General features: G+C 50.5%; 1 protein-coding gene across 6 annotated transcripts; it reads right to left on the minus strand.

Annotated features, from left to right (window-relative positions):
* Positions 1–428: 428 nt before the first annotated feature.
* Positions 429–25,340, minus strand: Nt5m (5',3'-nucleotidase, mitochondrial). 6 transcript variants are annotated; one of them, XM_060363622.1, is made up of 7 exons: positions 24,868–24,905; positions 20,024–20,124; positions 19,763–19,938; positions 11,226–11,286; positions 2,625–2,829; positions 2,268–2,382; positions 429–1,156 (listed from the first exon to the last, which is right to left on the minus strand). In XM_060363622.1, exons 3-7 carry the CDS (start codon positions 19,785–19,787, stop codon positions 1,014–1,016), a joined length of 549 nt encoding a protein of 182 aa, XP_060219605.1. In that variant the 5' UTR covers positions 19,788–19,938; positions 20,024–20,124; positions 24,868–24,905; the 3' UTR covers positions 429–1,013. The 6 variants fall into 6 exon arrangements, with proteins under 6 accessions (XP_060219605.1, XP_060219606.1, XP_021495206.1 ...); XM_060363623.1 differs by lacking the exon at positions 24,868–24,905 and having other exon boundaries at positions 2,625–2,826; XM_021639531.2 differs by lacking the exons at positions 2,625–2,829; positions 19,763–19,938 and having other exon boundaries at positions 24,868–25,340.
* Between the last annotated feature and the right edge of the window lie 344 nt (positions 25,341–25,684).

Raw genomic sequence — 25,684 nt, forward strand, 5'->3', positions numbered from 1 at the left:
CTGGTTTCCTAGTTCTTAAGAGGACAGTTGGAAGATAACTGGTCAGATGTCACCTCTCGGGGGTTCGGCTCAAAGGGAACAAATGCTGAGGCTGTAACAGCAGTTTCTGGGTCTTAGGGAGAAGAGTAGAGAATGGGCCCTGTGCCTACCTACAGGGCTAGGAGAACATGGGTAAGGTTTGGGGGGGGAAGGGGCTGAGAGAAGCAGTCCCGCCCTCAGATGAATGGGACCAAAGGAAACCATCAGGCTGCCGGCAACACCACCACCCAGGCCATCTTGCCTTTTCCCCCTCATATGGTATCATGTGAGGCACACATGGGAGAGCTATGGCCACCTCTGTCCTGTCTATCAGTGTGTAGGACTTCCACATGCTTCTATCACAAGCAGACGACACTGGGGCAGGTTCTAGAAAAGGCCACAGCACAGGCTACATGTGAATAGCATTTATTCCTCCTGTTGTCAAACAAACAAACGTTCAGGCCTGCTGACTCCTTTCTGCACTGTGAATGGGATCTAGGAACACCAAGGCAAGAGAGCACAGCACTGGCCGTAGGCAGGGTCATTGTTGGACTCCAAAAGTGCCTGGTGGCCTTGGGAAGCCAGAACAGACTAAGTGGGTAGGTTGGACCAGATTCCACCGTAGAGGTGGAAGGGCACATACCTGCCAGGGAAATCTGTCATCTGTCCTTGGCACGCCTCACCTTGCAGATCCTGGGCCGGGGGACCCCTTAGAGAACACCCCTATTGTATGCAGTGCGAGGGAGGGGCACTGGGCCACAGCCTGAGGTCAGACCAAGTTGCCTGGGAGCATATGCTTTTCTTCAGCCCCCCGTATCAGGTTAAGGCCTTGCTGGGCTAAGGAAGTAGGTCAAGAGGTTGTTTTGACCGAAGTGTTCGTTGGGGTCCTCCAGGAAGTATCAAGGAACTGCAGCACAGCCTTCAGTGGGCTGTTGGCTATCCAGTCATGAGCTGCAAGCCCCATGCTGGACCACGGGAGAGCCACAGCACAGGCCTCAGCGGGGCCGCTTGCTGTCCAAGATGGCCTTCCAGTCATCTGCCCACGAGTGCAGCCTACGGCGAGGGGGCTGCAGCTGCAGGTGGTAGTTGTGGCAGGCGGTGAAGAGGATGTGCTCCCAGCTGGGGTGCGGCTCGGCCCCTGTGGAGGGAAGCAGCAGCTCCGGTCAGAGCCTGGGGCCGAGGTGTAGCCTTCCGGGACCAAGTCACCCGCAGGTGCGATGCTCTATTAGCCTTCCAGAAGGCGTGAGTGCAAAGCAAGGTTCTCTGCAACTGTGCAGAGTGCAGCACGCCCGAAGCGGCCCACGGAGGGAGGCTGGGGGGCTTTGTCATCACCCACCGATGCGTCGGCCACCTCTATGCCCCTCCCGTGCCGCCTCAAGTGGGAAGCCCAGGCCAGCAAGCCCCGAGGTTGCGGGTTCCACTCGTCTTCCACGCTGTGCAGCTGTGTTGCAGCTGGATCAGCTCCTAGGGGTTGTGACCTAGCTCCCGTGACTGAAGGCCCTGGGTCACATCACCCTAAGCCTCTGGAAGGCTGTGGTATGAGAGAGGCTGGCTCTATCCACACAGACAGACTGACTGTCCCTCTGGAGGGACTGGGGCAGACGAGCATGTTTCCCCTGGCATCAGCAAGTTTTCGGGAAGAAGCTGTGTTTTCCTCCCGATGTGTCCAGAATAGACTGTGATCTGCAACTCGAAAGAGCTACCAGGAGGTTTTTGCGCAGTGAAGGAGAGCCAGGCAGAACATACCCAGGAGGCAGGAAACCATGTGGACTGACCGACAGAACTCTTAAATCTCACCATGCCTGAATTCCTCCCTCTTCCCCTGCCTTGTCAGCTAAGTGGGCCAAGTTACTGGTTTGCTTGTTTTCTGGGAAGGGGTCATCAGCTGGAACCAAAAAAGGACAAATACAATGCCCAAGCCACTGCCAGTCATAGGCACAATACTGTGGTTTCCTGTTATATAGCAGACTTATCCCAAACTACTGAACCTAAAGGTTTGAGAGCCGAAACTGAGTCTTCACTTGCCTCAGGGAAGCCAACAGGCTAAACTCAATCTGGATAAGGCACAGACTTTCTGGCTTCCAGTCACACCTGGTCCTTAGGGTGCGGACAGGGCTTTCCGACAGAAGACGCGCCTGGCTGGCACTGGTAATGGTGGCAAGTGGGCTGAGGAGACCCAGGGGAGGTCCTTGGGAGAAGGGAGGATGAAACTAGGGCTACCCATCCTCCCCCTGCCGTAGGCCACTTGCCTGTGATGTCTGGCCGGTCATCTATGAGAAGGTCAGCAGAGACCACAGTCTTGTCTCTAGTCAGCACGATTTGCTCCAGGAAGTCGGGGCCAAGGTGCTTCTCCACCCAGGCATACTGCAGGCAACAGAGGAGAAGATGACATCAGACGAAGCTGGGGATGGCTCCACCTATGACCCCAGCACTCAGAAGAGGAGGCTCATCTCAAGGGCCAGCTCAGACACCTCTGCTCAGGAATTTTGCCATCTTCACAGAAAGACATCCCACTGCAGGGAAACGGGCTCCCATCAGCTTAGCAGGGTCAAAATGCTGCCTCGGGCAGATGGGTGGTGGGTGGGCTGAGCCCCTGGAATGCTTACCTGAGTGGGATTTGGATCACCTCCAGAGGTCAGGCCAGGGAGAAGACACAGGTGACCCTGGTGCTGGCAGTGATACAGACGTGAAAATGGAAGACGGAAACCCAGGCTGCTAATGTTAGTGTGCTTGGTGTTCATCGCCTTTTCACCCGGGTGACGACCTGGATGCAGACACCCTTCCCACACCTGCGGCTCCTGGCCCCATCTGCTATGAGGCATATTGGAGAACCAGGGAGACCCCTAAGCTTCTTCCAAGAAGGAGGAGCCCGCAACCGAGAGACAGCCCAGGCTTGGCGGCATGAGCGTTCCAAGGCAGAGCTTTGCAAACCGCTCACGCTGCTGGGAAGTTGTACTTTGCTTTATTCATTTCCCACCCATTGCAGCCAGCGCCTCTGTGAGTGACAGTCATAGGCCTGGATCAACATGGAGGCACCACAGTGTCTAACCCTATGCTCCAGTCTCTGGGTCTCTCCTGGCCTTGCTACAAAAACACAGAGAAGCAGCTGCACAGAGGAAACAGTACAGTAACGCGTACACTCCGCACCCATAAAGAAACTGAAGTTCAAAGAGGGTCATGATGGTTGCCACCATTGCACTCTCCTACCCTGTAGCTGGAGGAGAGCTTGGGTTCCTGTTTGAGCACTCGGACAATGGTTGGGAAGATCAGAACTACCATTTCTAAATGGACACGCCACTGCTCTGCCTGAGCCTTATCGTCCTTGGAAAGCTGCCTGATCCATTCATGGTAACTACAGCACTGAATGGTTATTTTTCATTGTCACCTTGACTACCTCTGAGCCGGGCACAGTGGTGCACATCTGTAATTTCAGCATTCAGGGAGGTAGAGGCAGGCAGATCTCTGTGACTTTGAAGCCAGCCTGGTCCACAGAGAGAGTCCAGAATAGCCAAGGCCACACAGAAAAACCCTGTCTTGGGGGAGGGGGGCTTGATTACCTCTGGAATTAACTAGAACCCAAGAGGCTAGGTACACCTGTGAGGGATTATTTTCTTAATTAAATTATTTGAAGTGGAAAGACCCACCTTTAAGCTGGGTCACACCTTCTTTCTGAAGCCTATACAAAGGACAGAGAAGAAGATAGCTTGCTCACTTTGCCTGCTTGCTCTTTCTAGCAAGTCCATTCCTTCATTGGCATTAGAGCCTGCTTCTTTGGGAGCCCAGCATATGCTGAAGACCAGCTGAGACATCCAGCCTCACGGACTGAACAACTACTCGATTCTTGGACTTTCTGTTGGTGGACAGCCACTGGTGACTAGCTGAACTATAGCCTGTGCGATACATATATAGATACATAGATATAAATATACATACACACATGTACACACGTGTGTATATGTACACGTGTGTATATATTTTTTCACTCTATCCAATCTGTTCCTCTAGAGAACCCTGACTAGTTGGAGCATCTTCAGTCTCATGGGTGGGAAGGGGAGGGGAAGCCCCCTGCACTGCAGCTGGTACACAGTGGACACGGTAAGAATTTGAGCTGCGGGTGTCCTTCCCACCCCACGGCTCTGATAATGCCCGACCTCCTAAGATTCTGCACCCTCAGGGCAGAGCTGGCATGACTACCCTGAAGCAGGATCCTGGTACAGTGTCCCTCCAATGCCCACGTGGCAAGGGATTGTTTCAGTTTTGACAGGGCGACACTGTTAAAAGTGCTAGAACCCTTGAGAGACAGGACCTTGTGGGAGACTTTTGGGTCACTGAAGGCCTCAAAGTCAATTGCAAAACCCTGGCCCCTTTCTCTTCTCCTCTTTCGCTCTCTAGCCATGAGAGAAGTGGTTTTGCTCTCTAATGGCTTCTGCCTCACCACAGGCCAAAAGCAAAACAGCCAGCTAGTCAAATCTCTAAACAAAGAAAAACGCTTTCTCTTTATAAATGGTTTTATCTCAGGTATTTTTTATAATGATGGGAGCCTGGCTAACTCAAATATCTATTGCCTAATATATATTACTATAGCTGAACCTTAATAACCCCAAATAATCTACAAAAAAATAGAACTATTAAAAGTAGATGATACAATATACAAAATCACATATTGCTATTCATCTGGAGACTGTAGTTAGACAAAAATGCTTTACAAAAAGTAAGATGAAATAGGCTGAACTATAGAGGTGAAATGGCTGAGAGAGGAACGTCTATGTATTTAACACAGAGAGAGAGAGAGAGAGAGAGAGAGAGAGAGACTTTTAACTAAGCCAGGCATATGATGAAGATCTGAAGTGCCAGCTGCTGGGAAGGTTGAGGCCGAGGGCGACATTGACCCCAGTGAGCTTGGCCCACCCACATCAAGAATATATGCTACAGGCCAGACATTCTGATGGAGGCAATTTTCTCAATTGAGGGTCCCCTTCTTAGATAATTCTAGCTTGTGTCGGGTGACGAAAAACCAACCCGGACAACTGTCAAATGTCTAGAGCAGACGAGACGAGCTGGGGGTCAGTCGCAGTGGTGGCTGCAGGTGTCGGCCAGCAGCTGCAGAGGCACCTGGCCACTGCTGTGGCTAAAAAGAGATCTCTTTGAGACAGACGGCAGCTGGGCGACACCCCTCTGGTGTACAAAAGGAAAGGCGGGAGAAAGGGTATGAGGCTGCCAGGCTCCATCCAGCCTCCCCCTTAGTGAGTAAATTAGGGCCTGTTTGTTGTTTGTTTTTTTTAAACAGCTAGGGTCCCAAAATCTGGACCCTAGCTGGCCCAGATTAGACCAGAAATACAGAGCCCCTCCTTGAGTCCTAAAATCAACAACTCATGGGAGGAGTCAGGCAGTGATGAGGGTGGGGGTGCCCCAGAAGCAACAAAAGATACCCCATGAGTCCAACCTCTGGTATCGAGAAAGGGAAAATCCAGCAACCAGCACACAGACAGGGGTCTTAACAGCGGTCTAGTGTGAGAGACCAAGGCAATCAGCGAATATCCAGTGCTGAAATTGCTACAGTTAGGGAGAGCTCTAAACAAGTGATGAAAGAGTCTCTCACTGCCTGGCTGTGCGGTGACGGGATGGGAGAGCAGATAGGATCAGTCTGCGTGCTCCAGAGGCAGTGACGTAACCATGCATGTCTCCTGGAGACACAGACATCGTAGCCTGGGGCAGTACTCGGGAACCAGTTCCTGGTGGACTGTCTCACACAAGGCATTACTGATGGTCATCCGGCAGCTAAGGTCCTTATAGGTATCAGGGGCTGAAGGGCGGGGGAGGAGGGACAGGCGCTACAGAGGGAACTAGGTGTGAGGGGAGCAATGCGTGATGCCCGGGTCCCAGGGCCTGGGAGGATGGTGTTCCCAGAGACTCAGGGAAGACTCGGTTAGCAGGGACCCGGAGGCTGGCATCAGGCAGCTTCAGCAGCTCTGCTGAGAAGGCTTTGGGGGATTAAGTGATTAGAGCAGCATGTAAAGAGAACACACTGACTAAACAGGAAAGTGACATTATACACATCTCTATTTTTAATTGTGTGTGTGTGTGAAAGAGAGAGAGAGAGAGATCCCTTAATAATGAACTGTGATCTGAGACTTGTGAGAAGAAATAAACTCCTTTCTTCCTGGAACACCCCAAAAGAAACATGTCTGTTAGAGCACCTGTCCAAATGAATGAATGAATGAATGAATGAATGTGCTAGAGGTATAGACAGTTTACCTAGCCAGGTGTGGTAGGTGGCGGCCACAGCTGCAGCTCCAGCCACAGTGCCAACCCAGAGCTTCCTGACACAGGAAACAAGCCTGAACAGAAAGGAGAGCAAGGGAGGGCAGGGCCTCATTGCCCCTTGACTCTGGGAAGGGCTAAGCTTCATCAAAGGTGAGGATGTGCAGGGAGGTCCCGTGGAGGAGCTCCAGGGTGCGGGAGTGGAACGGCCCAGAGAGCGTGACTCAGTTAGCGCCTCCTGCCCATGCTGCTGCACCCAGCACGTGGAGGGAACAAATGAAACTGACGGGTAAAACCTTCCTGTGCTGTCAGACTCTGCGCATGTGTGGTTAGGGTCTCCCTAGTGAACTTCTGTGACCGCCTGACACAGCTCAAAACAGATGACAACCGGCTTTCAAGCGCTTCCCCGGGGTTGTCTCCACAGCCCCGCTTTTCATTATGGGATGGTGGGTCAGGACGGACCACTGCTCTGCCCCGCCTGTGGAGAAAGCTTGTTACGTGTGGACCGCGCAAGGCTAGCATGAGAGTGTTTTGCAGATCTGGAGGCTCATTTAGGAGGAGTGTGAGTGCACCTAAAGAAGCCAGCGCAGCTCACAAGGGGCGAAGGCTGGTGTTGCGGTGGTTCTTGGGAGCTTTAGGACTGGGAAAGGCACGGGTGATGCCCACCAAGGTGACAGGGAAGAGTTTGCAAAACCCCATGCCTGTAAAGCTAGAGCACACAGGTGAGGACAGAGACACCCAGAAGCCACAGGTGGTCAAGTGGGAACCCCAGGGTTAAGACCCGCTCAAGGAGCTGTTGGCCACAGAGGCCCGAGGAGTCCCTAAAGCAGTAAAGGCCGTCACCACAGTTGCTGGTGGCATCCAGAACTGAATGGTAAGATCCTATTGCTGAAGAGGTTTCGCGTTTTGGCTGCTGCTGTTTTTTTAAAAAGACTCTGCCAAGCCAGGGATGGTAACACATGCTCCCTAGCACTTGGAAGGCTGCAGGATGAGAATTGCACAGTCCAGGCCAGTGGGACTAAACAGGGAAACCCTGCCTCAAAAAACCAAGTCTTTACCTACTAAGGTGAAATGGCTTAGCAGGTAAAGGCACTTGCAGTCAAGGCTGGCAAACCCTGAGTTTGACCCTCAGGACCTACATGGTGCAAGGAGAGACCTGTCAACACGCTGCCCTGTAGCATGAGGCTCTGTGGACGCGCAAAAACAAACAACATAGAAATGTTTTCCAAAGCAACAAGAATTGTTTAAAACTTAAGACGCTGAAAAGCCACAGACCGGGGAGAAATGCCTGCAGAACATACCACCTGATGAAGGACTTGCTCTAGACTCCAGAAGGGACTCTCACGACATGATACTCAAAAAGCCAGCGAGAAACAGGCAAAGACTTGAGCACTTCATCTCAAAACAGATAGAGGGCTGTTTGCTGAAGACGTGTCCAACATGTGATATGAAGGTAGAGGAGGGGGAGACTGTGAGTTAAGAGTTTAAGCGGGGATGGGCGTCGGCTGTGACTAATGAGGACACGCACACTGTGCACACGGGCTAGGCGGAATCCAGCTGGAACTGACCCAGAAGGCTCTTCGCTGAGAACTAGCTCTCCTAGTGCTCAAAGGTGCAGCCCAAGCTGCCAAGGGAGGAAAGCGGTAAGTAGCGCTTCCTGGGGGTCGAGTCTATGAACCCAATAAAGTCAGGTGAGCTGTCTATCTACCTTTAGTACAGCGGGAGCACTTTTACTTCTGGGATAACCAACGGCTGTCTCACTGGATGGAAGGCCTACTCAGTAGGAGGGAATTAACGGCAGGCACCGCAATCTCGCCAACCACCTGAGAGGCCACAGACCTGGAGGAGAGGCCATTGCTGTCATCGTCCTAAACCTCATCACTTCTTGCTGCACTCTGAGTTCTTATCTGTACGCCTGTAAGCATAGCTCTCACCCTCATCAAAGAGGCTTCTTTTTTGCAGCAGATGGTGACTATTACAGAGAGCTACAACTCTTCAAAGTGCAAAGAACAATGGGGTGCACAGCCCCAACGGACACATCTGCAACACAACCCCCACATGTGAGGCTCAAGAAAAACACAAGAAGAGAGGCCAGGAAGATTGGAAGAACCACAAGACCAGGATGCCTGCTTCGAGATAGCATCTTCACGACATGACAGAGAAGCTTTACCCGTGAAACCTCAACAATGTGATCAGCTAAACAAGACCTACAGGATGAGAATAACAGCTGACACATGAAAGTGAATGGGGGAACTTTACAGGGCCCCCCCAGAGGAAGAGCTACAGGGAATCAACGGCTACTGAGTGAGAGAATCGCCTTCTCCAGGGATGAGCTCCCTCACAGGGGTTCCTATGCCAAGAGGCCAACTCTGAGCACATGTACAAGCAACACTAAATGGACTCGGGAGAGGGAGGGAGAGGGAGACACACACACACACACAGAGAGAGAGAGAGAGAGATAATAATTAAAGAAGAGCTCACGAAATGGAGAGGGAGAAAGGGCAGGGTGGGAGCTGGAGAGGGAGGACGGGTGGAGATGAGGTAAATACCTGCGTTTGGAACTGCCCCAAAATAATTTTCAAATGTGTTTGATAGTTCTCTGTTCAACAATGGATCTATTTAAGTCCTCCCTGCATGCTGCTAGCTCTTCACTGGGAAGATGATAGTTGGCACCTTTGCAGACCTCAGTCTGGTAAGAGAGAAAATATCCAGAAACAAAGAAACAGCCGTTCCGATTGGTGTAAGCGTTCTACGGGAAACCAGGGTCAAGATACAGCACGACACAGCAGGGGAGGAATAAACATGAAATGCGGTGGTCAGCAAACGTGACGACCATCTGAACAAAGGCGCTCAGAGGAGAGGGCCATCACCAACCGCAGTCATTACTTGGCTTGTCAGTGCGATAAAGGGCCTGAAAGAACAAACATAAGGGAGAAGGGATTGGTTCTGACTCATGGGTTAAAGGGACAAATCTATTACGGCAGGGAAGGTGTGGGGGAAGCTTGCTCATGTGGACCAGGAAACAGAGACAGAGAATCTCAGGCTGGAAGGGGGGGTTTCCAGCCCATAAACCTGCCCCCCATAGCCCACTCTCGCCAGCCAGGCTCCATCTCTTAAAGGCCCCACAACCTCCCACTCCAGGACCACAAACCAGGGGCTGAGGGTTCACATGAGTCTGTGGAGGGCATTTCACGTTTGACGTACAATACAAGCTAAGGGCAGCAGAAAGCATAGAAGTGTAGGAGTACCTCAGATGGGAAGAGTCAGGCAGGCTTTGGGGCCAGGTCAGGCTTGTTTTTTTTATAGGGGAGCGGTTAACACGGGGCCGATGGGAGCCACCTTGTGAGGTCTCAGAGGCAACGCTCATTCTACACAGAGGTTTCAAAGTGGCAGTAATAAGAGAAGCAGACAGATGCCAGATGTATATCCGAAGGAGACTCCAGGGGGCACGGGACCCGTTCCACTCCACATGGAGGGTGAGAGGGAAGCAGCAGGTGGGTAGAGCCAGGATACAGCACCAGGCTTGCCACAAGCAGCAACCAGTAACTGCGGCGGCGCTGACCTGTACAGATTTTCTCACCATCATTCCCTATGCAGAACTGTAGAGCGGCTGCGGCGGAGGCAGTTACACTGTCGCAGGTGCTCCTGAGGTGACGGGAGCACTCAAGCTCAGGGGAAGACGCGAACAGACCACACCAGTTTCTATTAGGAACTCAAGTGCCTGTAGATTTTGACAGCCCGCGGCACCTGTTCTGGCCAGGTGTCCCACTGTTTGAGCCAGCTAAAGTTGGAGCAGTCACCTGACCTCCGTGGCTCAAGTTTAGAGGTCCAGCCTGGCGAGCTGGCCGAGACCACACCACCACTCCCAGGGTTTCTGTTCCTGAAAATGCCCCGGTTTCTAATCAGTCCCGGGGGAGGCTGACCCACCAGTCCAGGTCCTTCAGTTATTGGTTCTCTGATACAAAAAGGAGACCCAGCCTTCACTCCTCACGACACCCCTGGGTGCTGTGGATCCGACGCCCACTTCCCTGGGCTGAAACGCACTCAGCCTTGGGAGACCCAAGGGTTTGGGATGACCACCTGCTGGCCCAGCAACTGCTCACAAAGCCACAGTGACTTCCATGAGCGTGAGAGCCACAAGTGTGAGAGCCTCCTGAAGCAAGGCCCACGAAGCAGCCCCGGGAGGAGGACAGCGTCTCGTGGGAAGAGAAGAAGGTGGGGGTTCTCAGAAGCCTGAGTGGGGGGAACCAGACTGGGAACTCAGGCTCCCGGGTCCCGAGTGTCTGAGAAACCGGCAAGGTGCCAGGCCCAGCCCTCCCCACACTGGCCGCTTCTAATGCACAGAAAGTTCCCCACTATCCGTTCTGCTGCTTTCCGCAAGACAGAAGAGCACACGCACACAAAACAAACTAACACTTCCTTGCTTAGACCGTCTTTCTGTTTTAGGGGGCGTGACGGATCTCACTGTAGCCTCAGCTGGCCTTGAATTCACTATGTAGCATGGACTGGCCTGGAATTTGCAATCCCCCTGTCTCAACCTACTGAGTGTTGGGGTTACAGGTATTCCCCGCCAGGGCCAGCTCTTGATCAGGCTTTTCATGTAAGCCTGAGGATGTGTCTGTGTCGGAGCACCCGCCTGGCACGCGTGATGCTCTGGGTTCCATTCCTGGCACCACAAGGGGGAGTAAGAGAATGAATGAAGGGTGCTGTTCATGCAGGGATGTCCTTGAGCTCTAGCCCCAACCCACAGTCCTCTCCTGCTCCCCTCCTTTACCAGCCTTTACCGGGCCAGGCACACCCAACAAATGAGGCAGGTACCCTTCCCACCAAGCCCGCCTGATAACCAGGCCATCCGAGTTAGGGCCTGAGGCTGGTGCAGAGAGGGGGGAGCCCCAGGACAGGGCCCTGTGTCACACAGCAGCCCTTGCCTGGGGTGCACTCCTTACCTTCTCATAGGGACAGTACTTGAACATCTTGATGGGGCTTGTGCAGATGAAGACGTCAGTGCTGCCAGAAGAGAAAGGACAGTGAGCCCTGCAGCTGCCCCCACGCGCCCTGCACCACCCGCCTCTGCCAGCTGAGCCCTGCCAGGGCCCAAGCCCGCACCTGTCACGGGGAAGCCCACTGTCCTGGGTCTCCCCACGCAAGAGGCTACAGCTTGCAACCTCGGCTCCACCAACAGGCCCTGGGCAGCCACAGATGATCTGCCCTGGCTACAGGCAACAAACTCTGAGGTGGGGCGGGTTTGTTTGCAGGGCTAGCAAAGGAAGGTTAGCTGGGATCATCACACGCTGTCGTTGAATAAGCAAACGGGGAGAGAAATACGCATTTTCCAATAAGCACAGCACTGGACCAATGCAGGCAGCTGGGCTTCAGTGGTAGAGAAGGTGTGTTGCTTACACAGGGCCTTGGCTTTCATCTCTGGCATCAAAAAAAGAGGAGGAGGAAGAAAACACAGGAAAAAGCACTGCAGAGCCTGTAGACCGCTGAAAGAGAACTCTCCTGTCAGCTGAATCTATCCTCCATGCCCTGGCGGCAGGCTGCACAGGAAGGAAGGCTCCTCTGAGACAATCTCTCATGCGGCCTCAAGAGGGCATGGGTTTTCATGACAAATGCACTGTCAGGGCTCTGGGTTGCTGACCCTGACCAAGAAGGCTTCCCAGGAGCCTGCTCCTCCCACACCCACGGGATGGATCCCGAACGGCCGCCACCACCGTTTCAGTCATAGCGTTGGGTTCTATTGTGACATCTGTATGAGCTCGCCCATCACGCTGGGCTGGAGGAGTGGTGTCTCTCCAACTCCCTTTGGCAAATTAGTCCCTGGGGAGTTGGGTGGAAGCCTGTCTGGTGGCCTCTGGGGAGTTTTGCTGTACCTGCTCAGTGTTCAGGAAAACAGCAGGTGTGAGGAGACAACGTGGTTGGGAGAGAGACAGTATTGCCGCAGCCTCTGTGGAAGCTGCCTCACGAGGAGGTCTGACCTTAGACTGGCTTTTACTTACACACACACACACACACACACACACACACACACACACACCTGCCCGCCAAGCCTCAGAGGGAAGGAAGGCAAACAAGCAATCTTTTCTCTACTGCTCCTTCCAGAGCCTGACTGCTCAGGCTCGGGCCATACAGCCTTCACCGCATCATGCCTTGCTGACACCACATGCTCTCTACCCCCCACCCCCCCGAGCTTATGATAACTTTGGCCAAATCCAGTCCCAAGCTCTGCTGGCCTCAACTCTTCAGCCTCAAAACAGACAGCCCAGTCAGTGCTCCTCTGTGCTGTCCTCCTTCATGTAAATCAAACCGCTATGCGAGGAGGAGGCACAGGACAGAGTCTCTTGATAAGCTGCCCTGGCAGGCCTTGAACCCCTGTGCTCATGTAACCCCTCTGTCTTGGCCTTCGGAGTAGATGGGTCTGCACAAGGCACCATGTGGCTCAAACTGATCATTTCTAAACAGTTTTATTGAGATACAATCGACATGCAAAATGCATGTGGTATTCATACATCTATATACACACAGGAAAACACAAGCATAAAATATGTTTAAAGTTTTGAAAACTGCACTTATTAAAAGGGAAATTTTTGATATAAAGCAGATCACCTCCCCCACCTGCCCCTGGCTGACCTGACCCTGGAGCCCCCACAACTACCAAGCAGTTTTCTCTTGCTACAGATTGCTCTGGACGTCCTACAGCTTCATCCTGGGGTACGTTCTTCTGTCTTCCTTCACTCAGCAAACTATTCACCCATACCGTTAAATAAACACATCAGCAGTTTTAGCTTCTTAAAAATCTTAAAAATCAAGCAAACGGATTGTTATGGCTTTTGTTTTGTTTTGGGTTTGTTGTTGTTTACTTTTTGTTTTGCTTTGTTTTGGAGACGGGGTCTCACTATGTAGTCCTGGGCGGCCCAGGGCTTGCTATCAAGCTTGAACCCAGGAAATTCACCTATCTCTGCCTCTTCAATGCCGGGATTAAAGGTGTATGCCACTACTTCTGGCCTGATTTTAAGTTGTACTGAGATATAATCCATGTAATATAACATTTATCCATGTAAAGTATATAATTAAATAAACCTTAATATATCTGCAGGGTTTTTACCAAACACAATTGCAACTTAATTTTGAGACTATTTCCACCCCACCCCCACAAACACACTAAGAAATCGGTACCCATTCCCACCTTCTCTGGCCCCCGGACACAACCAATCCGCATCTTGCCTCGAGGATCAGCCAGTCCTGGAGAATTCCTGTAACTGGGCTCGCACAGTATGTGGCCTCGGTGTCTGCGTTTCTCCATTCGCACCAAGGCTTAAAGGCTCAGCCACACTGCAGTATGAAGGTGGCATGATCACTCTTGAACACCTTTGTGTGCACATCTACTGACTCCGGTGGGTGACAGCAGCCGCTGCTTTCTTTGCTGAGCACCTTACTCTGTGCCAGCAGCCACAGTAAGCATTTTCTTAGTGGCTTCAGCTTAAACAGTTTACACCTAGGACACTGGACACTCCCAGGAATCTGTAAGGGCGAGCCTACCTAAGACTCCTAGCAAGGGGAGATATGGAGCATTTACTGGCCATCTGCCGTAACCAGAAAAGACTTCCGTCAAGGGACTGGGGCACCGACCCAGTCACAAAACCTTAGGCCCACAATTTGTCCTGCCTACCTGATGTGCAGGGGTGAACGACAGAGCAGAGTTTGAGGGAGACCCATGCCATGAGAGGGAGCCCACCCCCAAAACCCCCAAGACAACAGGAGAATTCTGAGAAGCGTAGGTGCTGGCGTAGCTTTCCTTTCGCACCCACAGGAGTCAGCTGCAAGCCCCTGTGGGCACCAGCCACTAGGGATGCTCTGGTCCTTGCGTGACCCATGCACATCCTGTGTGTACCTCTTCCTGTCTCTGTCTTCAATTCCTAGCCGCCATGAAATGAACTTCCTCCACCACATGGCCACAGCTGCTGTGTTTGAGCCACCAAGGCTCAAAAGAAACAGTGACCATTAACTGCAGCCTCCATGGTCATGAGCCAAGGCAAACCTTTTTCTTTAAAAAAAATGTAATATTTTATGAATGTTTTGCCTGCATGTATGTATGCACACAGTATGCATGCCCAAGGAGGTCAGAAGAGGGCATCAAATCCCATAGGACAGAAGTTATAGACAGTCGTGAGTAGCCATATGGGTGCTTGGAATCAAACCCAGGTCCTCCACAAGAACACATGCTCGTAACTGCGGAGTCACCTCCCAAGGCCCCAACCTTTTCCTTTCCTCAGCTGATTATGTCAGGTGTTTCATATATAGTGGCACAAAGTTACCTACCTAAGAGGCCCGTTAGTGAACTGGACATACTGAAATACACGGTTATCTTGAATGTAACTTTTTATTGATTAAGTTTGTTCTTTGACAATTTCACACATGTATATAGTGTACTCTGATTACTCTCACCTAACTCTTTAAGAAAAAGTTACATTTACTTATTTATTTCCTAGGAGGCTGCCACAGTGTGATCAGAGGTCAACTTACAGGAGTCGGTTCTCTCCTTCCGCTAAGGGTGTCCCCGGGGCTCTAGCTCAGGAAGGCCTGGAGGCAAGTACTTTTACCTCTTGAGCCATCTGTCACCCTCCCCTCAAGCTTCCTTTATCTCTCCCAATGTAACTTTTATTTCAGTGTAAACTTTTTATTCAAAATGGGTTCAAAGAAGGAGAATAAGAACTGTAAAATAACAATAAAGATGTCTGAAAAGTCCTAAGTTGGTTTGTAGATATACATATATAGCTTAAAAGAAATGTTTCCACCTGAACTGACAACGCCCCCTCCAAGAGCCAAAGACTCTTTAACAGAAACCCCAACACTAATAAGAAGGCCTCTTTTGAGTTGTTGGTCAGGGATGTCCAAGAGATTCCCGGATACCTACTGCTGCTCTCTTTGGCTGACCCCCTGCCCCAGGGGTAGAAGGGAAGTTCCAAAGCTGGGACACCGTGCACTCCAGAAACGAGGCCCCGAGACCCTGAGCTGGAACCGACCCGCGTGCCTCCTCCCTGAGGACTGGCCTCCCAGAGGGCACCTTGAGCTTCCAAAGGAGGGAATCAACCAACGGCCCTACCCAGATACGACACCTAGGAAGCACAATTGCCAGCATGGCACCATAACCCTACAGGTACAGCAATGGCACAAGTATCTTGGTGAGAACCAACAACTCTTTACTTGGACTTGAGACTCATTCAACAAGAAGAAATTATGCCTGGTGCCGGAAATCAAGACAACTACCCAGGGCAAGGAGATCATGAATCATGGCAACCACTACTTTAACAAGCCAGCAAAGTCTGTAACCACATGCTAAATATTTGTCCTTATACCCACAGATAAGTTCAGATCTCACCCCTCATCAAGGAACTTCTCATTGCAGCAGACAGAGACCATCACAGAATTCCACAACTGACCAAAAGTTATGGAGCCCTGTCCCAATGGGGACACTCACAGCAATGCTCCTGCACCCCAGGGACCATTTTGGAAGAGGGGCCTGGAAAGATTTTCAGAACCAGAAGAATAGGGAGTTTGCTGTGAGATTGTGTCTCCTAGTAATGTCAGAGGCTATAGCCATGAAGTCTCTCCAACATGATTGCCTAAATGTGAGCTGAACAAGGAAAATAACAATAGGCTTGTTAAAGTGGATAGTGGCAATCCTGGGAGCCCTCAACCCTATGCAGAGAACCACAGGCAACTATGGAATGTTGGAAGTGGATAAAAAGAGCCTTTCTCAGAGAAGAGAACAATTGATTATACAATACCAAATAGGCCTGAAAACATACATACAAGTATGATAATATAGATTGAGCAGCTTATTCTTTTGTATTTAGGATTGTGTGTGACATCGATGTATCAAGTACCTGGCAGAGTAATGCTGCCTGACATTCATGTGTGTGTGTGTGCATAACAATTTCTTTGAAGGCCATGAATTTGAAAGAGGGCAAGAAAGGGTAAATGGTGGGTTTGGAGGGAGGAAAGGGAAGGGAGAAATGATGTAATTATATTACAATCTCAGAAAAGAAAAGAAATAATAAAAACAGGTTAATCAAGGGTGAGGAGCTCATGAGTACAGAAGACCAACCATGCCTGCTTCCCAAACTCTTGCCATTGATTTAAAAAAAAAAATTACTTACTCATTCTTATTTTGTTTTGCCTTCATGTATGTCTGTGTGAGGGCGTCAGATCTCCTGGAACTGGAGTTACAGACAGTTGTGAGCTGCTGTATGGGTGCTGGGAATTGAACCTGGGTCCTCTGAAAGAGTGGCTCTTAGCCACTGAGCCATCACTCCAGCCTCGTCATAGATCTTTGTAAGTCAAATTCACACCACAAAACATAATGAAATACACTGCTCTTCAGGACCTGCTCAAGCCCAGGGATAAAGTATTAACCAAATAAGGTCTACAATTCAAATCAAACTATAAGCTTTTCATGTTTTCTTTGTACCTTTTAGTCAGATTTGAATTTATACATTGTGTGTGTGTGTGTATGTGTGTGTGTGTATGTATGTGTGTGCATGTGTGTGAGACACACGTGGAGGGCAGAGGACAATTTTCAAGAATCAGATCTCTCCTTCTACATGGATTCTGGGGTTAAGCTCAAGCTTGGAAGCACATGTCTTTACCTGCTAAGCCATCCCGCCAGCCATATATTAGAATTTTAAAGTGGATAGTTTTAGAGGCATTTCTATATTAGAGCACAATGAAGACCATATCACATTCATGTCATTCAGTTTGCTAAAGTTAAGCAAAACCGTGGGCAAATCTCAATGTAAACCCCTTACATTTGAGGTAGATTGACTTTAAACTGGGTGCCAAGACAATTCCATGGGAGAAATAATAGTGCTGGGCTAAGTAGATACTCACACAGAATAATTCACCTGGACTCAGCTCACAGAGGAAGCTGAGCATGGTGGTGATGCCTTTAATCCCAGCACTCAGGAGGCAGAGGCAAGTGGATCTCCATTACTTCAAGACCAGCTTGCTCTACATAGTGAGCACCAAGCCAGCCAGAGGTATATTGTGAGACCCTATCTGAGAAATAAAAAGAAAAGAAAGGACCCGAGGGATTGGGGTATGACAGAGCATTTACCTAATCTAGTGGTTTGAATTACAACAGCCCCCATAGGCTCATATTTTTAATGTTTGGTTCCCAGATGGTGGAGTGTTTGTTAAGGAATAGGAGGTGTGGCCTTGGAGGAGGAGGTGTGTCACTGGGAGTTTCAAAAGCCCACAGCAGAGTGTGTTTCAATCTCTCTGCCTCCGCCCAGCAGATAACATGTAAGTGCCCAACTACTGCTCCAGTGCCATGCCTACCCGCCGGACATCATGCTCCCCACCATGATGGCCATGGACCAACCCTCTGGAACTGTAAGCAAACCCCCAATTAAATGCTCTCTTTTATAAGTTACCTTGGTGGTGATGTCTCTTCACAGCCATAGAAAAGTAACTAAGACACCTAGTATGCATAAAACCCTTGGTTCAGTCCTCAGCAGTACAAAGATAGAAAGATAGATAGATAGATAGATAGATAGATAGATAGATAGATAGACAGACAGACGGATGGACAGACAGATGGATAATAGGTAGGTAGGTAGATGAGAGGCAGACAGATAGATAGACAGAGTCACAATGTAAAAATAAGACTGAAGCAGAAGTTTCTGCTTTCTTTGGAAACCCAGCTGTGTCATGTGACTATGTTCTTTGGGTCCCAAGTGTGGAACGTGGGAATGTTTTGCCCCCTCAGAAAACAGACCCCCAGAACATAGCCCCTGTGAAAAGGCACATGAGATTTGCCAGCTGAAAACTACCTTGTGTGAGGGGTGGCTTTGATGAGCTGGAAAACATCCTTGTGTGGACTCTGAAAAGGGATACAAAGAAGCCCACAGACAGCTAGACAATGTTTTCTGCATCTCTAGCTTTTGCATCGCTACTCTTTTCGATGCTCACATCCTTGGTACCCTTCACGTCCTTCAACGGACAGAGAACTTCTCGGGCTGTTTTGGAAGAGCTTTGCTGCTTCGGCAGACTTGTGCCATTTGGTAGGAGTCTAGCAGCTTCTGCTGCTGCTGAACATTGCTGCTGCTGCTTTGCTGTCTGACTAGACTGCTGCTATCCTAACGACTGAGTTTGGTAACCCCCAAAGAACCCACTGACCCTTATCAGCAGGAAGTGGATAAAAGAGGCCTATAGCCCCTTTCCCTGCTAATCTCCTACCTATGGTGGAGGGGGAGTAGAAGGGAGGTAAAGACATTTAAGAACCTTAAATAAAGTAGGTGTTTGAAAAATCTAAGCCTACATAAGGCCCAAACTTAAGGGGCTGAAGAGATGCCTCTGTAGTTAAAAACACAGGTTGCTCTTCCAGAGGATCAGCTTTTGACTTGCAGCCCGCACATAGTGGCTCAGAACCACCTGTGACTCTAGTTCCAGGGGATACGACACTGTCTTCTGGCCTCTACAGGTACCAGGCATGCATGTGGTACACAGACACACATGCAGATAAAACACCATTCACATAAAATAAAAAACACACACACAATGAGAGACCATAGTTACATCCCCCATCAAGATGGCTAGAAAATAAAAGCCAATAACAAGTGTTGACAAACAAGCCAAGAAACTGCAGTCTTCCTGAACTTAATGGCAAGTGGCTGGTTGATTCTCTAAAATATTAAATATAGAATTACCCTGCGACCTCTCAGCTTTACTCTGAGGTATACACCCCAAAGTATAGCAGGTGTTCAAACAAATGCAAACATAAATGTTCATAGCTGCAAAACTAACAAAGTTAAAAGATGAAAACAGTCCAAATACCCATCACTTAATGAATGGACACACAAATGCAATCTATCTGCACGGCTGACTATTCAGTTGTCAAAAGCATAAGCATGTGGTTGGGGGTATAGCTTAATGGTTACAGCATTTGCCCATCACACAAAAATCCATCCCACACACTCACAAGAGTAAAAGGGGAAATACCGACAGAGAGATAAACAATACAAGATAGATAAACTAAAATCTTTAAGTGTAAGAAGCCAGACCCTGATGATGGCCTAGTCTGTGGATTGTCTGTAACAGGCAAAGCCCCAGAAACAGAGAGTGGATTAGTGGTTCTTAGGAGCCCCAGAAGGACAGGAACAAGCAGTGTGCTGACAGGTTTGACCTGTTCTTTTAGGGGATGCTGAAAAAAATTCTGAAATGGACAGTCGCAAGGGCTTCATAACTTTGTAAGCCACTGAGCTGTACACTTGAAATGGGTAAGCTCTGAGGTATGGTGTGCATGTCGCTAAACCTGTACTTGTAAAAGATCTCAGGGAAGCACAATGCCCACAGGTTCTAACAGGCCTCAGAGGACCATAGAGGGTGGGTATGGAGTGAGGGCGTGAGCCGATACAAGCAAACAAAATGACAGCCCTGTCCTTTCTGAGCCCCCTTTTTCCAAGTGAGTCCCGCTGCTCACCCACCACACGGAAGACTGGGATCATCTGCCCTGTGTGACGGCTTCACAACTGCCAGCAGGACTGTCCTGGTGGGCAAAGCCCGTGCTATACGTCACAGTCACGCTGGTGCCCGCAGCATGTGCCCAGCATGGCTTCCGCCAGGGTCAGCAATGACATGCAATGGGCCTCTGCAGGGCTGAGGAGACAAGGGAAAGACAGCAAGATGGAGGTGCAGGCCTAGACTGTAGAGTCCTTCCGGAGGGCTGGGGAGACATACTTACTTCTGCAGATTGGCCATCTGCTTCACAGCTTCCACAGCTCCCGGAAGAGGCTCAAGTTCAAAGAAGAAATCCTTTGACTCCCAGATGCTGATGGCCTTCTCCTGAGAAGCCAAAAAAATAAATAAATAAATAAATAAATAAATAAAAATGCAAGTTACCTCCAGGACCCACTGTCTTGTCACCTTCCCCTCGGAAACACATGCAGCAGGGGAGGGCTGCTGCAGGGTAGGAAGGGGGTCAAGGGTCCCTACACTCACTCCCAGTCCTGTTTCCTGTGGAGAGTCATAAGGAGCTCCGTGTGCTCCGGCCCCTCTATCAAGAAGGATGTGACTTCTGTTAGGACCCAGCAGAGCCGGGCCAAGGTGTCAGCCCTAGGAGAGCCAACCTGGTGTTCTCCGGTTGAGGACTGCCTTCACAAGGTGCACATTTGCTAGGCTTGCCTACAACAGTCAGCACACAGTACTGAAAATGCTTTCAGTGGGGCTGAAAGCAGTCATGGCAGCAAGAAAAGAGTCACTAGGGCTGGAGGCCAGAGACCCTGCAGTACACCCTGGTCTACAGGATGGAAATATAGGAAGCTGCAAACAGAACTAGGCGGGTCCCAGGTTCCTCATCACACCAGTCAGAACAGCTGTGCTCTCACCTGACTCATGTGCTGAGACCAATACATTCTTTTATTTTCTTGAAACAGGATCTCTCTATGTAGCCCTGGCTGTCCTGGAATTCTCTATGGAGACCAGGCTGGTCTCAAACTCACAGAGATCTGCCTGCCTGCCTGCCTCTGCCTCCCAAAAATGGGTATGTTTTTGTTGTTGTTTTCTTGTCAAGTTTGAAAGCCAAAAATCCAGACCCTGTGCCAGGCATGGTGGTGCATGCTAGTTCCATTACTTGAGAGACCAGTCTGAACAACAAAATAAAACCCTGTCTCAAAAGAAATACGAATGGGACCTGGAGAGATGGCTCAGAGGTTAAGAGCACTGTCTGCTCTTCCAGACCTCTGAGTTCAATTCCCAGCAACCACATGGTGGCTCCCAACCATCTATAATGAGATCTGGTGCCCTCTTCTAGTGTTCAGGTGTACATGCAGGCACAACATTGCATACATGATAAATAAAAGAAAACTACATTTAAAAAAAAAAAGAAATACAAACACTCTCTTTAGCTATAGGAAAACTGATGCCATACGGAAAAATAGTGGCTGAGTAAGGGTCCCCTTTCTACCGTGTGTGACTCCCAGAGAGCTGGCCACTCTCAGTCTCCTAGAAGACAGCTTCCCAGTGCTGTACATGTATTCATACAGGAAACACCACTGCCTGGTTGAGAGCGCCAGCACTGTGTCAACAACACGGGGCTGAGCAAACACACACAGTTACTAAGACCCATTCTCAAGTTCCAGCCTGCAATCTACGAGGACCGGGGATTGCTGGTCTACCATGTAAGCAGGGCTTTCTTCAAGGCCACTCAGGGTTAACAGCGTCAGTGCTTGAGCTCCCATAGAGAGGAAGTATGAGCCTTGCTGTGGGTCAACCCTGGGCCGGCTACAGGCTTCTTGCCAACAATACGGAGACAAGACCCATCCCTCCCAAAGTCCTGGTGAGACAGAACAGATATGGAGTTCCAACACCAAGCCTGCAGAGACAACCTCTCAGCTCCCTGTCCTCCCGTCACTTGTTCCCGTGAAGCACCGACAGACAGAAACCTTTCTGGCTCAGTTCTCTGTCCTAGCTGAGGATTCTGTCAGTTGAAATGCGCGTTTCTTTCCACCTTTGCCCCGTTTCCCTCCAAGACGACTGTGGGAACCAAAGAGAATAAAGACGAAGGTGCAGCTAGCCCTCGGGAGCCCTGGAGTCTACATCCATGGATTCAAACAAACACAGGCAGAAAATACTGGACAAAAAAGTTACTGACTGGACTAAACATTCAGGGGCCATTTGTGTGTCAGAACTCCCTTTCTGTCAGTATCAAGACCATCTCCATGGCACTTACACTGCACGACGTATTATAGCCACCTAGAGAAGACAGTTGATAGGATTACACAGGTCATACACAAATGCCATGCCACTTTACAGGAAGGGCTTGCGCATCTGTAGATTTTGGTACCCTAGCGGGTCCTGGAGTGAGTTCCCCCAATACCAAGGGGCAACGTAAAAATGGCCGCATCCATTCTACCTAGACCGTTAGGTTCAACCACAGATACTTAAGAGACAAGCAGCCCACAGGGAGGCTCCGGGGTGTCCTCCAGTGAGCTGAGGCTTGGAAAAGGAATGAGTGGAAACCAGTAGGTTCCTCCATCCCTGCCGCTCCTTCCTTCCCATGGGATCTGGAGAATCTACACAAAGAGCTAGGAGGTCACCGCACCTTTTTGGTTTTGTTTGCTGGTCCTGAAGATAACCCCCAAGGCCTCGTGCACCCTAAGCAAACACTACAGCTAAGCTAACCACACCCTCAGCTTCTGTTATATTGGTCTCCTCCTCCTCCCCCTCCTCCTCTTCTTTACGGTGGGGTTTGAAGCAAGTCTGCTTGCAGAGTCTGGGCAGACTTCATTTTACCCCATTACAATATTCCCAGGGCTCGAGTGATGTCTCAGAGGTTAAGAACACTTGTTGTTCTTCAGAGGACCTGGGTTCAATCCCAGCACCCCCACATGGTAGCTCACCATCTGGAACTCCAGTTCTAAGGCTTTAGATACCCTCTTCTGACCTTTGTACACTGGGTCTGCACATAGTATATATATGTATATATACATATATATACATATACATTTATACATATATATATGCAGGCAGAACACTCACACACATAAAAATAAATTTAACATACTTCTACAAGGAAATTATGTCCCCCAAATTTGAACGCTGGTAGGTCATTTACAAGGGAACCCCACATAGTGCAGTAGTTAACTGCTGAGGCTACAGAGGTGACACAGAGTGCCCTTTGGCTTAAAGTGTTTCATGGTTCTCAGCACGGGAGATGGCAGCCACCTGGGCTCTGTGGAAGTTGCTTGCAGAAGCACCATCTGAGAGCGAGGAGAAATGACATGCCATGGCCCCTCTAAATCCCTGTCCCTCAGGAAACCACATCATCGTGGAGGTGCCGTATTTATTATGTGGGGGTCTGGGAGCTGAGGAGAAAGTTGCAGTGCTAAGATCGAGCCCTAGGATCTCACACTTGCTAGGCAATCCTCTACCATCGAGCTGCATTGCTGGCCCTGTAATACCCTGTTGAAATCAAGAGAGAAAGCAGAACAGAGAATAGGACCTAGAGTGGTGAGAGAGAGACACACACAGAGAGAGAGAGGTGTAGCAGGCAGCCATGCTGGGGCTTAATCCCATCTTTGCTCCTTACTACCCCACGGGAGTAAGAACAGGTTTCCTTGTGTGCGTGGTGGAGATAGTAGCATCTTCCCACACTCGAGATGGGGCGGTGTATCGTGTAGGGATTGCAGAAAGCCCTGAGTGAATGCCTGTTGCTGACGTAGGCAGACCCACGGGAGAAGGACATAGTCCCTAACCCCACCCCTGGGATGAGGCCTCAGAAGCATGGCAGAAACCTTCCTCTGGTCCAAGCGCAGATTTTGACAGTGTGTGCAGAAAATGTCCACCTAGCTCTCTCCCTCGGGTGTTTACTACCTGCAGACTGCTCCTGCCCAGAGCCGGCTGTCTCCCAGATCCGGCTGTCCACACTAAACCTTGCCTCCTTGTTCATCGGTATAGACCTGCCTTTCTGTTCAACTCTATACACACTCGGAGCTTCCAGCAGTGGTATGGTTTCTCCAGCAGAGCCGGGCCCACCAGAACCTAGCTTTCTGTCTATGCATCTGTTTCTTCATTATCTCACTGCCCTCAGTCCTGGGAACTGTGAAGAATGAGATGTTACAAACCTGGGTAAATAAAAAAAAAAAAAAAAAAAGAAAGAAACAAAAAACTCACCATTAAGCCCTCTAGCTACAGCCCTTAAGCAGCCAAGAGAGATGCCAGACAGCTCAGCTAAGTTTATGCTGGGAAAAAGTCCTCTGTTCCTTTCATAAAAATGGTTTAAGTCTGCAAATCACACGCTCTCTGCCAGACACCCTGGGTATTTGTCTAGCCGTGGAAGAGTGGGTTGCCCAAGGACTCCGCAAAGACCATATACTGGTCAAGAGAGAAGTTTCGCTCTACCTAGACTCCCCACGTGACACTCTGTCAGTCACATCCTGTGGCATGCAGTATCACTAAAAGTTATGCTTCCATGGACTGGAGCAAAAGAGGAGGGCAAAGACACCTGTCAGATTCATGGGGAGGAAGAAACGGCCATGTCTGCGTAAGCGCAAGGAGACTTAGAATGCTCAGTCTATTTTTTTTTTCCACGTAACAAGTTATCTGAGGCCTAATACAGCAAGAAATTTAAAATTCAAGCCCAAACTGGTATTGCAAGCTTGCGTTCCCAGCTTCTAGGTAGGCTGCGGCAGGAGGATCAACATCAACATTGCAAGCCCCCCCCCCCCCCCGCCAGGTGACACAGTGAGTGAGTTCAAGGGCAGCTCAGGGAAGCTAGAGCCAACGGCAAAGTAAAAAAAAAAAAAAAAAAGTAGGAGGACTGGAGATGCGGGTCAGTGGCAGGGTAAGGTGGGAGACAGAAGGAAAGAGCCGAGGTGGCCAGCAGAGGGAGAGTAAGGAGGCTGCTGGTGAGAGCCGGCAGCAGGGGAAGGGTTGTGGGTTCCCCCAGCGCTGTAGCCCTAGTCCTCCCAGGTCCCTGCAGTACAAAAGGAGCCGCCAAAGGTCAGAGAGGAGTCGGGCTGGGCTGGACCGCGGCGACCTCACTCTCCCCTCCCGCGGGGCACGGCTGCGGGGCGGGCGGGTGCTCACGCTCAGCCCGGGCTGCAGACGTCCGTACTGCTCCGACACCCAGAAGCCGCGCCGGTCCTCCAGCGCCACGAAGGGCAGGTCGGGGAAGCGCGCGCGGAACTTCCGGAGGAAGCCGCCCTCGAAGTCGGCCAGCACGCCGTCCATGTCCACCAGCACCCGCAGGGCGCGGCTGCCCGCCCGGCTCCGCTCGGCCCGCACTGGGGCGCCGCGGGGACGCGCGCAGCAGCCGCGCAGCCGGAGCATCGCCCCGCTCGTCGCCCCGGACCCTCGGCACACGCAGCCTCGCCGCGGACACGGACGCGCAGGCTCCGGCTCAGAGCGAGGCCCTCGCGCAGCCCCGCCGTCCTTAAAGGGATACGCGCCCGGAGACGGTGAAGGCGATCGTGGGTGCTGATCGCCCCCCGAGACGTCCAGTCCCAGTCTGACAGAGCCAGGCTGGCGCCCTTCTCCAGCTGTGGCAGTGGAGGATGGAGAAGCGCATTACCCGGAGGAACAAATCTGTGTGCTTAGGTATTTATCGAGCACTTAACTCGTTGGGCTCTGAACCCAACAAAGTTCAGCCATCCTGGATTGTGGGTACAGGTTTTTAAACAGGCAAAGGTAGGTACATCTGTGGTAGGTGATCCTACTTGATCATAGATGCTGATTGTTTGAAACCATGACCTTACAAAATTTTAAGGTATCCGAGGGTAGGCTTTCATATCTATCAAGGTGCTAAGGAGGACAGATGTTCCGTGTCCAGCCTGACATCACTGGACTCAACAGTGAACCTTCAAATCCGGCTATACATTTGTTAATTGTTAATCATGCCTCATGA

This window comes from Meriones unguiculatus, chromosome 11, assembly GCF_030254825.1.
Source record: "Meriones unguiculatus strain TT.TT164.6M chromosome 11, Bangor_MerUng_6.1, whole genome shotgun sequence".
Classification (NCBI taxonomy): Eukaryota; Metazoa; Chordata; class Mammalia; order Rodentia; family Muridae; genus Meriones; species Meriones unguiculatus.

Bases quoted from the DNA above. Each gene is read 5' to 3' on its own strand.
- Nt5m (XM_021639531.2), bottom strand. From the start codon at position 25,110: ATGCTCCGGCTGCGCGGCTGCTGCGCGCGTCCCCGCGGCGCCCCAGTG. The intron at 11,287-20,023 runs GTAAGTATGTCT...CTCTTCTGGCAG, and splicing joins CAGATGGCCAATCTGCAGAA to CACTGACGTCTTCATCTGCA. The intron at 1,157-2,267 runs GCAAGTGGCCTA...TTCCCTCCACAG, and splicing joins TGACCGGCCAGACATCACAG to GGGCCGAGCCGCACCCCAGC.